Source organism: Oncorhynchus nerka, linkage group LG5 (assembly GCF_034236695.1).
Source record: "Oncorhynchus nerka isolate Pitt River linkage group LG5, Oner_Uvic_2.0, whole genome shotgun sequence".
In the NCBI taxonomy this organism is placed as follows: domain Eukaryota; kingdom Metazoa; phylum Chordata; class Actinopteri; order Salmoniformes; family Salmonidae; genus Oncorhynchus; species Oncorhynchus nerka.
In genome coordinates, this window is record NC_088400.1 from 17199736 (window position 1) to 17216140 (window position 16405).

At 44.6% G+C, this 16405-nt stretch overlaps 1 protein-coding gene across 1 annotated transcript in view; it reads left to right on the forward strand.

The window, feature by feature from the left end:
- LOC115124943 (actin-binding LIM protein 3-like) overlaps positions 1-16405 on the forward strand; it is a 133662-nt gene that overhangs the window by 52574 nt on the left and 64683 nt on the right. Inside the window, exons 6-8 of the mRNA XM_065018170.1 lie at positions 24-117; positions 12102-12189; positions 12501-12559. Of these exons, the coding sequence (XP_064874242.1) occupies positions 24-117; positions 12102-12189; positions 12501-12559 (241 nt within the window). The remainder of the gene's footprint in view (positions 1-23; positions 118-12101; positions 12190-12500; positions 12560-16405) is intronic.

The window sequence follows — 16405 nt, forward strand, 5'->3', positions numbered from 1 at the left end:
AATTTTTTGCCTTTGTGTTTTAGGGACAATGTGCCGTACTGTGAGTCTGATTACCACGCCCAGTTTGGGATTAAGTGTGAGACGTGCAGCAGATACATCAGTGGACGGGTACTGGAGGTGAGCACTCATACACACTCCCCCTGGGGACCTATACTGTCCTCTGTGGCCCTCTCCCCTCATCTCATCTCCTCACCTCACCTCTTTTCTCCTTTCCCCTCCTCTCCTCTCCTCTCCTCTCCTCTCCTCTCCTCTCCTCTCCTCTCCTCTCCTCTCCTCTCCTCTCCTCTCCTCTCCTCTCCTCTCCTCTCCTCTCCTCTCCTCTCCTCTCCTCTCCTCTCCTCTCCTCTGTGTGTGTGAAGTGCTCTGTGCCTCTCCATCAGTCTGTCTCTCTCTGGGTTATTAATAGCTTCTACAACACGGCTGGCTTTATCTCCTGAGTGTGTGTGTGTGTGTGTGTGTGTGTGTGTGTGTGTGTGTGTGTGTGTGTGTGTGTGTGTGTGTGTGTGTGTGTGTGTGTGTGTGTGTGTGTGTGTGTGTGTGTCCAGATACCAATGCTGCAGTGTTTTGTTCATTAGTCCACTGATATGGTCCCAAAAAATGTTGCATGCCTGACCATGTCATCATGTCATGCAAAACCGTATTTCCATACTTTTTGCTTTTTAAAACTTAACTGCTAACATGCACAATGTTTGGGACCATATTAACAGTGGACTAATGAACAAAATACTGTGAGATGTTTTTGGTCCTTTAAACAGTCAGAGAAGCCCATTTGATGAGATTGTTCCAGTAATGAGCAGTGAGAACACAGCAGGAGCTAGAAGGCCTCCTGTCCCTCCTGCCTCTCTGTCTCTGTCTAATAGACCATTAGAGCTAGCAGACCTCCTGTCCCTCCTGTCCCTCCTGCCTCTCTGTCTCTGTCTAATAGACCATTAGAGCTAGCAGACCTCCTGTCCCTCCTGTCCCTCCTGTCCCTCCTGCCTCTCTGTCTCTGTCTAATAGACCATTAGAGCTAGAAGACCTCCTGTCCCTCCTGTCCCTCCTGCCTCTCTGTCCCTCCTGCCAGACCTCCTGTCCATCCTGTCCCTCCTGCCTCTCTGTCTCTGTCTAAAAGACCATTAGAGCTAGCAGACCTCCTGTCCATCCTGTCCCTCCTGCCTCTCTGTCTCTGTCTAAAGACCATTAGAACTAGAGACCTCCTGTCCCTCCAGTCCTCCTGTCCCTCCTGCCTCTCTGTCTCTGTCTAATAGACCATTAGAGCTAGAAGACCTCCTGTCCCTCCTGTCCCTCCTGTCCCTCCTGCCTCTCTGTCTCTGTCTAAAAGATCATTAGAGCTAGAAGACCTCCTGTCCCTCATGTCCCTCCTGCCTCTCTGTCTCTGTCTAATAGACCATTAGAGCTAGCAGACCTCCTGTCCCTCCTGTCCCTCCTGTCCCTCCTGCCTCTCTGTCTAATAGACCATTAGAGCTAGCAGACCTCCTGTCCCTCCTGTCCCTCCTGTCCCTCCTGCCTCTCTGTCTCTGTCTAATAGACCATTAGAACTAGCAGACCTCCTGTCCCTCCTGTCCCTCCTGCCTCTCTGTCTCTGTCTAATAGACCATTAGAGCTAGCAGACCTCCTGTCCCTCCTGTCCCTCCTGTCCCTCCTGCCTCTCTGTCTCTGTCTAATAGACCATTAGAGCTAGAAGACCTCCTGTCCCTCCTGTCCCTCCTGTCCCTCCTGCCTCTCTGTCTCTGTCTAATAGACCATTAGAGCTAGCAGACCTCCTGTCCATCCTGTCCCTCCTGCCTCTCTGTCTCTGTCTAAAAGACCATTAGAGCTAGAAGACCTCCTGTCCCTCCTGTCCCTCCTGTCCCCCTGCCTCTCTGTCTCTGTCTAATAGACCATTAGAGCTAGCAGACCTCCTGTCCCTCCTGTCCCTCCTGTCCCTCCTGCCTCTCTGTCTCTGTCTAATAGACCATTAGAGCTAGAAGACCTCCTGTCCCTCCTGTCCCTCCTGTCCCTCCTGCCTCTCTGTCTCTGTCTAAAAGACCATTAGAGCTAGAAGACCTCCTGTCCCTCCTGTCCCTCCTGCCTCTCTGTCTCTGTCTAATAGACCATTAGAGCTAGCAGACCTCCTGTCCCTCCTGTCCCTCCTGTCCCTCCTGCCTCTCTGTCTAATAGACCATTAGAGCTAGCAGACCTCCTGTCCCTCCTGTCCCTCCTGTCCCTCCTGTCCCTCTGCTGTCTCTGTCTAATAGACCATTAGAACTAGCAGACCTCCTGTCCCTCCTGTCCCTCCTGCCTCTCTGTCTCTGTCTAATAGACCATCAGAGCTAGAAGACCTCCAATCCCTCCTGTCCCTCCTGTCCCTCCTGCCTCTCTGTCTCTGTCTAATAGACCATTAGAACTAGCAGACCTCCTGTCCCTCCTGTCCCTCCTGCCTCTCTGTCTCTGTCTAATAGACCATCAGAGCTAGAAGTCCTCCTGTCCCTCCAGTCCCTCCTGTCCCTCCTGCCTCTCTGTCTCTGTCTAATAGACCATTAGAACTAGCAGACCTCCTGTCTCTAATGTCTCTCTATCTCTGTCTCCAATGTCTAATAGACCATTAGAACTAGCAGACCTCCTGTCCCTCCTGCCTCTCTGTCTCTGTCTAATAGACCATTAGAACTAGCAGACCTCCTGTCCCTCCTGCCTCTCTGTCTCTGTCTAATAGACCATTAGAACTAGCAGACCTCCTGTCTCTAATGTCTCTCTATCTCTGTCTCCAAGGTCTAACAGACCATTAGAACTAGCAGGTATGTCCTCCCTCCTGCCCCTCTGTCTCTGTCTCTGTCTAATAGACCATTAGAACTAGCAGACCTCCTGTCCCTCCTGCCTCTCTGTCTCTGTCTCCAATGTCTAATAGACCATTAAAACTAGCAGACCTCCTGTCCCTCCTGCCTCTCTGTCTCTGTCTCCAAGATCTAATAGACCATTAGAACTAGCAGACCTCCTGTCCCTCCTGCCCCTCTGTCTCTGTCTCCAATGTCTAATAGACCATTAGAACTAGCAGGTCTGTCCTCCTTCCTGCCTATCTGTCTCTGTCTCCAATGTCTAATAGACCATTAGAACTAGCAGACCTCCTGTCCCTCCTGCCTCTCTGGCTCTGTCTCCAATGTCTAATAGACCATTAGAGCTAGAAGGCCTCCTGTCCCTGCTGCCTCTCTGTCTCTGTCTCCAATGTCTAATAGACCATTAGAACTAGAAGGCCTCCTGTCCCTCCTGCCCCTCTGGCTCTGTCTCCAAGGTCTAATAGACCATTAGAACTAGCAGGTCTGTCCTCCCTCCTGCCTCTCTGGCTCTGTCTCCAATATCTAATAGACCATTAGAGCTAGAATGCCTCCTGTCCCTCCTGCCCCTCTGGCTCTGTCTCCAAGATCTAATAGACCATTAGAACTAGCAGGTCTGTCCTCCCTCCTGCCTCTCTGGCTCTGTCTCCAAGATCTAATAGACCATTAGAGCTAGAAGGCCTCCTGTCCCTCCTGCCCCTCTGGCTCTGTCTCCAAGATCTAATAGACCATTAGAACTAGCAGGTCTGTCCTCCCTCCTGCCTCTCTGTCTCTGTCTCCAATGTCTAATAGACCATTAGAACTATCAGACCTCCTGTCCCTCCTGCCTCTCTGTCTCTGTCTAATAGACCATTAGGGCTAGCAGACCTCCTGTCCCTCCTGTCCCTCCTGCCTCTCTGTCTCTGTCTAATAGACCATTAGAGCTAGAAGGCCTCCTGTCCCTCCTGCCCCTCTGTCTCTGTCTCCAAGGTCTAACAGACCATTAGAACTAGCAGACCTCCTGTCCCTCCTGCCTCTCTGTCTCTGTCTCCAATGTCTAATAGACCATTAGAACTAGCAGGTCTGTCCTCCCTCCTTCCTCTCTGTCTCTGTCTCCAAGATCTAATAGACCATTAGAACTAGCAGGTCTGTCCTCCCTCCTGCCTCTCTGTCTCTGTCTCCAATGTCTAATAGACCATTAGAGCTAGAAGGCCTCCTGTCCCTCCTGCCCCTCTGTCTCTGTCTCCAATGTCTAATAGACCATTAGAACTAGCAGACCTCCTGTCCCTCCTGCCTCTCTGTCTCTGTCTCCAATGTCTAATAGACCATTAGAACTAGCAGGTCTGTCCTCCGTCCTGCCCCTCTGTCTCTGTCTCCAATGTCTAATAGACCATTAGAACTAGCAGACCTCCTGTCCCTCCTGCCTCTCTGTCTCTGTCTCCAATGTCTAAATAGACCATAGACCATTAGAACTAGAAGACCTCCCAGCAGGTCTCCTGCCTCCTGTTCTCCAATGTCTAATAGACCATTAGAACTAGAAGGCCTCCTGTCCCTCCTGCCTCTCTGTCTCTGTCTCCAAGGTCTAACAGACCATTAGAACTAGCAGGTCTGTCCTCCCTCCTGCCTCTCTGTCTCTGTCTCCAATGTCTAATAGACCATTAGAACTAGCAGACCTCCTGTCCCTCCTGCCTCTCTGTCTCTGTCTCCAATGTCTAATAGACCATTAGAACTAGCAGGCCTCCTGTCCCTCCTGCCTCTCTGTCTCTGTCTCCAATGTCTAATAGACCATTAGAACTAGCAGGTCTGTCCTCCCTCCTGCCTCTCTGTCTCTGTCTCCAATGTCTAATAGACCATTAGAACTAGCAGACCTCCTGTCCCTCCTGCCTCTCTGTCTCTGTCTCCAATGTCTAATAGACCATTAGAACTAGCAGACCTCCTGTCCCTCCTGCCCCTCTGTCTCTGTCTCCAATGTCTAATAGACCATTAGAACTAGAAGGCCTCCTGCCCCTCTGTCTCTGTCTCCAAGGTCTAATAGACCATTAGAACTAGCAGACCTCCTGTCCCTCCTGCCTCTCCGTCTCTGTCTCCAATGTCTAATAGACCATTAGAACTAGCAGGTCTGTCCTCCCTCCTGCCTCTCTGTCTCTGTCTCCAATGTCTAATAGACCATTAGAACTAGCAGGTCTGTCCTCCCTCCTGCCTCTCTGTCTCTGTCTCCAATGTCTAATAGACCATTAGAACTAGCAGACCTCCTGTCCCTCCTGCCTCTCTGTCTCTGTCTCCAATGTCTAATAGACCATTAGAACTAGCAGGTCTGTCCTCCCTCCTGCCTCTCTGTCTCTGTCTCCAATGTCTAATAGACCATTAGAACTAGCAGACCTGTCCTCCCTCCTGCCTCTCTGTCTCTGTCTCCAATGTCTAATAGACCATTAGAACTAGCAGACCTCCTGTCCCTCCTGCCTCTCCGTCTCTGTCTCCAATGTCTAATAGACCATTAGAACTAGCAGACCTCCTGTCCCTCCTGCCTCTCTGTCTCTGTCTCCAATGTCTAATAGACCATTAGAACTAGCAGGCCTCCTGTCCCTCCTGCCTCTCTGTCTCTGTCTCCAATGTCTAATAGACCATTAGAACTAGCAGACCTCCTGTCCCTCCTGCCTCTCTGTCTCTGTCTCCAATGTCTAATAGACCATTAGAACTAGCAAGCCCAGCAGCCGTTAGAGACCCCAGGCCTCATTACAGACTCTTACCGTTAATGGCTGCCTCTGGGACCGCAGGTAAACAGGCCGCTCTCGAAACACACGAGCCGGAAGCTCGGAACACTGGAGACAGAAACAGGTCACCCAGTGTGCTGAAGCCCCACTCTCAGAGCCACCTGAGACAGACGGAGGAAGCTGGTTGAAAATATGATTTATTACTATACACTGACCTGTACAGGAAATTAATATTACACTGACCTGTACAGGAAATTAATATTACACTGACCTGTACAGGAAATTAATATTACACTGATCTGTACAGGAAATTAATATTACACTGACCTGTACAGGAAATTAATATTACACTGACCTGTACAGGAAATTAATATTACACTGATCTGTACAGGAAATTAATACCTGTACAGGAAATTAATATTACACTGACCTGTACAGGAAATTAATATTACACTGACCTGTACAGGAAATTAATATTACACTGACCTGTACAGGAAATTAATATTACACTGACCTGTACAGGAAATTAATATTACACTGACCTGTACAGGAAATTAATATTACACTGATCTGTACAGGAAATCAATATTACACTGACCTGTACAGGAAATTAATATTACACTGATCTGTACAGGAAATTAATATTACACTGATCTGTACAGGAAATTAATATTACACTGACCTGTACAGGAAATTAATATTACACTGATCTGTACAGGAAATGAACATTACACTGATCTGTGCAGAAAGTGAATATTACACTGATCTTTACAGAAAATGCACATTACACTGATCTGTACAGGAAATGAACATTACACTGATCTGTGCAGAAAGTGAATATTACACTGATCTTTACAGAAAATGAACATTACACTGATCTGTACAGGAACCTTACATAATACTCTGTGATTATGCAGCTCAGGCCTTCTCTCTCTCTCTCTCTCTCTCTCTCTCTCTCTCTCTCTCTGTGTGTGTGTGTGTGTGTCTCTGTGTGTGTCTCTCTCTCTCTCTCAATTCAATTCAATTCAATTCAATTCAATACAAGGGTTTTATTGGCATGGGAAATGTGTTAACATTGCCAAAGCAAGTGAGGTAGATAATATGCAAAAGTGAAATAAACAATAAAAATGAACAGTAAACATTACACATACAGAAGTTTCAAAACAATAAAGACATTACAAATGTCATAGTATATATATATATATAGAGTGTTGTAACAATGTACAAATAGTTCAAGTACACAAGGGAAAATAAATAACAATACATTAAAGCGATAGTAGTAGACCGGTCTCAACATGACTGAGAAGACACATGACATTGTATGAAAGCCAAAACAAAACTAAATGGGAAATATTATTGACATTACATTGCATTTTTCACTGGCTGTCCCTCAGGTTGTGGCATGAGGACACATATTTGGCTGCCAAAACTGCACATTTAGGCTTTTCACTCAATACATACTTTGTACTGAATGAACATTTGGGGAAAGAAAGTTTCTCTTAGGTCTGATAGGAAATGCAGCTCTGTCTCTACCTCTCCCCTGGAGCAGAGTGAGCACAGCCTGTCCTCTCTGGGCAGCCAGGTTTGCCTGTGACGACAGGTCTCAATAGCCAGACTGTGCTCACTGAGTCTGTAGTCTCCCTGTCTGTCTCTCTCCCTCTCTAAATTCAATTCAATTCAAGGGGATTTATTGGCATGGGAAACATATGTTAACATTGACAAAGCAAGTGAAGTAGATAATATACAGAAGTGAAATAAACAATAAAAATGAAGAGTAAACATTACACTCACAGAATATCCAAAAGAATGAAGACATTACAATTGTCGTATTATGTATATATACAGTGTTGTAACTATGTGCAAATGGTTAAAGTACAAAAGGGAAAATAAATCAACATAAATGTGGGTTGTATTTACAATGGTGTATGTTCTTCACTGGTTGCCCTTTTCTTGTGGCAACAGGTCACAAATCTTGCTGCTGTGATGTCACACTGTGGAATTTCACCCAGTAGATATGGGAGTTTATTAAAATTGGGTTTGTTTTTTAATTCTTTGTGGATCTGTATAATCTGAGGGAAATATGTGTCTCTAATATGGTCATACAATTGTCAGGAGGTTAGGAAGTGCAGCTCAGTTTCCACCTCATTTTGTGGGCAGTGTGCACATAGCCGGTCTTCTCTTGAGAGCCAGGTTTGCCTACGGCAGCCATTCTCAATAGCAAGGCTATGCTCACTGAGTCTGTACATAGTCAATTCTGCATGCAGAGTCTCAATTCGGTGTTTGTCCCATTTTGTGAATTCTTGGTTGGTTAGCAGACCCCAGACATCACAACCAATAAGGGCAATTGGTTGTATAATTGGTATGTCAAATGTTATGTTCCTTTTGATGGCATAGAATGCCCTTCTTGCCTCGTCTCTCATATCATTCACACTATTGTGGAAGTTACCTGTGCCGCTGATGTTTAGGCCAAGGTATGTATCGTTTTTTAGGGCAACGGTGTCTAGATGGAATTTGTATTTGTGGTCCTGGCTACTGGACCTTTTTTGGGACATCATTATTTTGGTCTTACTGAGATTTACTGTCAGGGCCTAGGTTTGGCAGAATCTGTGCAGAAGGTCTGGGTGCTGCTGTAGGCCCTCCTTGACAGAAGCACCAGATCATCAGCAAACAGTAGACATTTGACTTGAGATTCTAGTAGGGTGAGGCCGGGTGCTGCAGACTGTTCTAGTGCCCTCGCCAATTCGTTGATCTATATGTTGCCAATTTTAACTGCACACTTGTTGTTTGTGTGCATGGATTTTATAACGTCATATGTTTTTCCCCCAACACCACTTTCTATCAATTTGTATAGCAGACACTCATGCTAAATTGAGTCAAAGGCTTTTTTGAAATGAACAAAGCATGAGAAGACTTTGCCTTTGTTTTGGTTTGTTTGTTTGTCTATTGGGGTGTGCAGGGTGAATACGTGGTCTGCCGTTTGTCTATTGGGGTGTGCAGGGTGAATACGTGGTCTGCCGTTTGTCTATTGGGCTGTGCAGGGTGAATACGTGGTCTGCCGTTTGTCTATTGGGGTGTGCAGGGTGAATACGTGGTCTGCCGTATGATCATTGGGGTGTGCAGGGTGAATACGTGGTCTGCCGTTTGTCTATTGGGGTGTGCAGGGTGAATACGTGGTCTGCCGTTTGTCTATTTGGGTGTGCAGGGTGAATACGTGGTCTGCCGTTTGTCTATTGGGGTGTGCAGGGTGATCGTGGTCTGCCGGGTGTGCAGGGTGAATACGTGGTCTGCCGTTTGTCTATTGGGGTGTGCAGGGTGAATACGTGGTCTGCCGTTTGTCTATTTGGGTGTGCAGGGTGGTCTGTGATCAGGGTGTGCAGGGTGAATACGTGGTCTGCCGTTTGTCTATTGGGGTGTGCAGGGTGAATACGTGGTCTGCCGTTTGTCTATTGGGGTGTGCAGGGTGAATACGTGGTCTGCCGTATGATCATTTGGTAAAAATCTAATTGAACATTTCCTCAGTCTGCTGTCAATGCAGAGGATTTTCTAAGGTTGCTGTTGACGCATATCCCACGGTAGTTATTGGGGTCAAATTTGTCTCCACTTTTGTGGATTGGGGTGATCAGTCCTTGGTTCCAAATATTGAGGAAGATGCCAGAGCTAAGGATGAGGTTAAAGAGTTTAAGTATAGCCAATTGTTGTCTGTATATTTTATAATTTCATTCAAGGTAATTGGAGAATTAATACTTTATTAATATCTGATTCTAAGATTTGTATTTGATCATGTATATGTTTTTGCTGTTTGTTCTTTGCTATATGGCCAAAAAGATTGGAGAAGTGGTTTACCCATGCATCTCCATTTTGGATAGATAATTATTCATGTTGTTGTTTGTTTAGTGTTTTCCAATTTTCCCAGAAATGGTTAGTCTATGGATTCTTCTATTACATTGAGCTGATTTCTGACGTGCTGTTCCTTCTTTTTCCGTAGCATATTTCTGTATTGTTTTAGAGATCAAATCAAATCACATTTTATTTGTCACATACACATGGTTAGCAGATGTTAATGCGAGTGTAGCGAAATGCTTGTGCTTCTAGTTCCGACCATGCAGTAATATCTAACAAGTAATCTAACCTAACAATTTCACAACAACGCCGGCTCACGGTCCATGTTGAGGCCCTCTTTGCGGGGGTGGGGGTCATTGTGTGGGCAGGAGGGGTATGGGTCTGATCTGAGGGGCCTAAACGAGGTGTGGGCATTGTTGACTGGGGGGGGTGTTGATTGGTTGGGGTGGGGGTGTGGATGTGGCTGGTAGTGTTGTGGTCTGGATGTATGTCCTCTTGGCGTGGGTCCTCTATGTGTAGGTCCAGGGGGGGTTCCGCAGGTCTGGGAGAGTGTCTCGCTGGTCTGGACTGGGTGTCTATTGATCTGTTGCGTCTGTGTTAAGGGCTGCATTTGAGAGCGATTTCCTTTAGGGTCTGGGAGAAGATGGGCACTGCTGCCTTGTATAGGTGGACCTGGTCATAAAGGCTGTTCAAGTCCAGAGTGGAGTGGTGGGCACTGCTGCCTTGTAGAGGTGGACCTGGTCATAGAGGCTGTTCTAGTCCAGAGTGGAGTGGTGGGCACTGCTGCCTTGTAGAGGTGGACCTGGTCATAAAGGCTGTTCAAGTCCAGAGTGGAGTGGTGGGCACTGCTGCCTTGTAGAGGTGGACCTGGTCATAAAGGCTGTTCAAGTCCAGAGTGGAGTGGTGGGCACTGCTGCCTTGTAGAGGTGGACCTGGTCATAAAGGCTGTTCAAGTCCAGAGTGGAGTGGTGGGCCAGGAAAACATTTGGTTTTGAGGCACAGCCATGGGAAACACCTGCATTTACCCGCTGTATGGTAGCAGGGTGGAAGTCTTTTCATGGTAGTGTTGTGTGTTGGGGAAAGTAGAATAAGCTTTTTCAATCACTCCCTTGAGAACTGTGGCCACCCTGTCCTGCTGTGATCCCAGGTCGTTTGTGCCTGTGTGTATTATTATGTGGCTGGGTGAATCTAGTTGGTCCTCAGACAGAAGGTCTAGGTCGTGCTGGGTGTTTGGACACCAGAGTTTAGACACAAAATGTTTCTTGTATATATTTCCCATTTGAGTCCAAAAGGAGTACAGTCTGTGTCTTGTGTATGTCCTCAGTGGGTGTGGGGGGTTGTCAGGAGGGCCATCAGAGTGTCTGACAGGGGGGCTGCTCAGAGTGGGTGAGATAACCTGAGCTTGGGGTTCTTCATTTGTCTGTCCTGCTGTGATTTCGATGCTATGGTCAGGGTGGACTCTTCTGCTGTGGTGTTGATGCTATGGTCAGGGTGGACTCTTCTGCTGTGGTGTTGATGCTATGGTCAGGGTGGACTCTTCTGCTGTGGTGTCGATGCTATGGTCAGGGTGGACTCTTCTGCTGTGGTGTCGATGCTATGGTCAGGGTGGACTCTTCTGCTGTGGTGTTGATGCTATGGTCAGGGTGGACTCTTCTGCTGTGGTGTTGATGCTATGGTCAGGGTGGACTCTTCTGCTGTGGTGTCGATGCTATGGTCAGGGTGGACTCTTCTGCTGTGGTGTTGATGCTATGGTCAGGGTGGACTCTTCTGCTGTGGTGTCGATGCTATGGTCAGGGTGGACTCTTCTGCTGTGGTGTTGATGCTATGGTCAGGGTGGACTCTTCTGCTGTGGTGTTGATGCTATGGTCAGGGTGGACTCTTCTGCTGTGGTGTTGATGCTATGGTCAGGGTGGACTCTTCTGCTGTGGTGTTGATGCTATGGTCAGGGTGGACTCTTCTGCTGTGGTGTCGATGCTATGGTCAGGTGGACTGGACTCTTCTGCTGTGGTGTTGATGCTATGGTCAGGGTGGACTCTTCTGCTGTGGTGTCGATGCTATGGTCAGGGTGGACTCTTCTGCTGTGGTGTCGATGCTATGGTCAGGGTGGACTCTTCTGCTGTGGTGTTGATGCTATGGTCAGGGTGGACTCTTCTGCTGTGGTGTTGATGCTATGGTCAGGACTCTTCTGCTGTGGTGTCGATGCTATGGTCAGGGTGGACTCTTCTGCTGTGGTGTTGATGCTATGGTCAGGGTGGACTCTTCTGCTGTGGTGTCGCTGTGGTGTTGATGCTATGGTCAGGGTGGACTCTTCTGCTGTGGTGTTGATGCTATGGTCAGGGTGGACTCTTCTGCTGTGGTGTTGATGCTATGGTCAGGGTGGACTCTTCTGCTGTGGTGTTGATGCTATGGTCAGGGTGGACTCTTCTGCTGTGGTGTCAATGCTATGGTCAGGGTGGACTCTTCTGCTGTGGTGTCGATGCTATAGTCAGGGTGGACTCTTCTCCTGTGGTGTCGATACTATGGTCAAGGGTGGACTCTTCTGCTGTGGTGTCGATGCTATGGTCAGGAGATGAAGTGGGCTGTTTTTCTGGCTTCTTTGTGGGGATGGACACATTTCTAGTTGGTTGTTCTCTGTCACACTCCATCCCCCTCACCCTCTCCTCCAGCAGTCTAATTCTCTCCTCTAGTGCTCTGTTCTTCTCCTGCTCCTGCTCTTTCTACTGTTTATGTTGTCTCACTACCGTCTCTCTCTCTCTGTGTCCAGGCAGGGGGGAAACACTACCACCCTACATGTGCACGCTGTGCCCGCTGTCACATGATGTTCACAGAGGGAGAAGAAATGTACCTGCATGGTAACACACACACACACACACACACACACACACACACACACACACACACACACACACACACACACACACACACACACACACAGCATCACTGATTTATAAAATTCATAATGACCTGTCTGTCTGTCTGTCTGTCTGTCTGGTCTGTCTGTCTGTCTGTCTGTCTGTCTCTCTGTCTCTCTCTCTCTCTCTCTCTCTCTCTCTCTCTCTCTCTCTCTCTCTCTCTCTCTCTCTCTCTCTCCCTCCATCTCTCTCTCTCTCTCTCTCTCTCTCTCTCTCCTCTCTCTCTCTCCCTCTCTCTCTCTCTCTCTCAGGTGGTGAGGTGTGGCACCCTTTGTGTAAGCAAGCAGCCAGATCAGAGAGAAGAATCAGGGTGAGACAGGAACACATATCACTCTACTCTACAGAAACACAGATATCACTCTACTCTACAGAAACACAGATATCAATCTACTCTACAGAAACACAGATATCATTCTACTAAACAGAAACACACATATCACTCTACTCTACAGAAACACAGATATCACTCTACTCTACAGAAACACAGATATCACTCTACTAAACAGAAACACAGATATCACTCTACTCTACAGAAACACAGATATCATTCTACTCTACAGAAACACAGATATCACTCTACTAAACAGAAACACAGATATCACTCTACTCTACAGAAACACAGATATCACTCTACTCTACAGAAACACAGATATCACTCTACTAAACAGAAACACAGATATCACTCTACTAAACAGAAACACAGATATCACTTTACTCTACAGAAACACACATATCACTCTACTCTACAGAAACACAGATATCACTCTACTCTACAGAAACACAGATATCACTCTACTAAACAGAAACACAGATATCACTCTACTCTACAGAAACACAGATATCACTCTACTCTACAGAAACACAGATATCACTCTACTCTACAGAAACACACATATCACTCTACTAAACAGAAACACAGATATCACTCTACTCTACAGAAACACACATATCACTCTACTAAACAGAAACACAGATATCACTCTACTCTACAGAAACACACATATCACTCTACTAAACAGAAACACAGATATCACTCTACTCTACAGAAACACACATATCACTCACTCTACTAAACAGAAACACAGATATCACTCTACTCTACAGAAACACATATATCACTCTATATCACTCTACTCTACAGAAACACAGATATCACTCTACTAAACAGAAACACAGATATCACTCTCTCTAACACAGATATCACTCTACTAAACAGAAACACAGATATCACTCTACTCTACAGAAACACACATATCACTCTACTCTACAGAAACACAGATATCACTCTACTCTACAGAAACACACATATCACTCTACTAAACAGAAACACAGATATCACTCTACTCTACAGAAACACAGATATCACTCTACTAAACAGAAACACAGATATCACTCTACTCTACAAACAGAAACACAGATATCAATCTATAGAAACACACATATTTCTCTACTAAACAGAAACACAGATATCACTCTACTCTACAGAAACACAGATATCACTCTACTAAACAGAAACACAGATATCACTCTACTCTACAGAAACACAGATATCACTCTACTAAACAGAAACACAGATATCACTCTACTAAACAGAAACACAGATATCACTCTACTCTACAGAAACACACATATCACTCTACTAAACAGAAACACACAGATATCACTCTACTCTACAGAAACACAGATATCACTCTACTAAACAGAAACACAGATATCACTCTACTCTACAGAAACACAGATATCACTCTACTCTACAGAAACACACATATCACTCTACTAAACAGAAACACAGATATCACTCTACTCTACAGAAACACACATATCACTCTACTCTACAGAAACACAGATATCACTCTAAACAGAAACACAGATATCACTCTACTAAACAGAAACACAGATATCACTCTACTTCTACAGAAACACAGATATCACTCTACTCTACAGAAACACAGATATCACTCTACTAAACAGAAACACAGATATCACTCTACTCTACAGAAACACAGATATCACTCTACTAAACAGAAACACAGATATCACTCTACTAAACAGAAACACAGATATCACTCTACTCTACAGAAACACATATCATATCACTCTACTAAACAGAAACACAGATATCAGAAACACAGATACTAAACAGAAACACAGATATCACTCTACTCTACAGAAACACAGATATCACTCTACTAAACAGAAACACACATATCACTCTACTCTACAGAAACACAGATATCAGATATCACTCTACTAAACAGAAACACAGATATCACTCTACTCTACAAACAAACACACATATCACTCTACTAAACAGAAACACAGATATCACTCTATCACTCTAAACAGAAACACAGATATCACTCTACTAAACAGAAACACATATATCACTCTACTAAACAGAAACACATATATCACTCTACTAAACAGAAACACATATCATCTACTCACAGATATCACTACTAACAGAAACACAGATATCACTCTACTAAACAGAAACACAGATATCACTCTACTAAACAGAAACACAGATATCACTCTACTAAACAGAAACACAGATATCACTCTACTCTACAGAAACACAGATATCACTCTACTAAACAGAAACACAGATATCACTCTACTCTACAGAAACACAGATATCACTCTACTCTACAGAAACACAGATATCACTCTACTAAACAGAAACACAGATATCACTCTATAAACACAGATATCACTCTACTCTACAGAAACACAGATATCACTCTACTCTACAGAAACACAGATATCACTCTACTCTACAGAAACACACATATCACTCTACTAAACAGAAACACAGATATCACTCTACTAAACAGAAACACAGATATCACTCTACTAAACAGAAACACAGATATCACTCTACTCTACAGAAACACAGATATCACTCTACTCTACAGAAACACAGATATCACTCTACTAAACAGAAACACAGATATCACTCTACTAAACAGAAACACAGATATCACTCTACTCTACAGAAACACACATATCACTCTACTAAACAGAAACACAGATATCACTCTACTAAACAGAAACACAGATATCACTCTACTCTACAGAAACACAGATATCACTCTACTATACAGAAACACACATATCACTCTACTAAACAGAAACACAGATATCACTCTACTCTACAGAAACACACATATCACTCTACTAAACAGAAACACAGATATCACTCTACTCTACAGAAACACAGATATCACTCTACTAAACAGAAACACAGATATCACTCTACTCTACAGAAACACAGATATCATATCACACTATCACTCTACTAAACAGAAACACAGATATCACTCTACTCTACAGAAACACAGATATCACTCTACTCTACAGAAACACAGATATCACTCTACTAAACAGAAACACAGATATCACTCTACTAAACAGAAACACATATATCACTCTACTAAACAGAAACACAGATATCACTCTACTAAACAGAAACACAGATATCACTCTACTCTACAGAAACACAGATATCACTCTACTAAACAGAAACACAGATATCACTCTACTAAACAGAAACACATATATCACTCTACTAAACAGAAACACAGATATCACTCTACTAAACAGAAACACAGATATCACTCTACTAAACAGAAACACAGATATCACTCTACTATCACTCTACAGAAACACAGATATCACTCTACTCTACAGAAACACAGATATCACTCTACTAAAACACAGAAACACATATCACTCTACTCTACTAAACAGAAACACATATATCACTCTACAGAAACACAGATATCATATATCACTCTACTAAACAGAAACACAGATATCACTCTACTCTACAGAAACACAGATATCACTCTACTAAACAGAAACACAGATATCACTCTACTCTACAGAAACACAGATATCACTCTACTCTACAGAAACACAGATATCACTCTACTCTACAGAAACACATATATCACTCTACTAAACAGAAACACAGATATCACTCTACTAAACAGAAACACATATATCACTCTACTAAACAGAAACACATATATCACTCTACTAAACAGAAACACAGATATCACTCTACTACAGAAACACACATATATCTACAGAAACACAGATATCACTCTACTAAACAGAAACACAGATATCACTCTACTAAACAGAAACA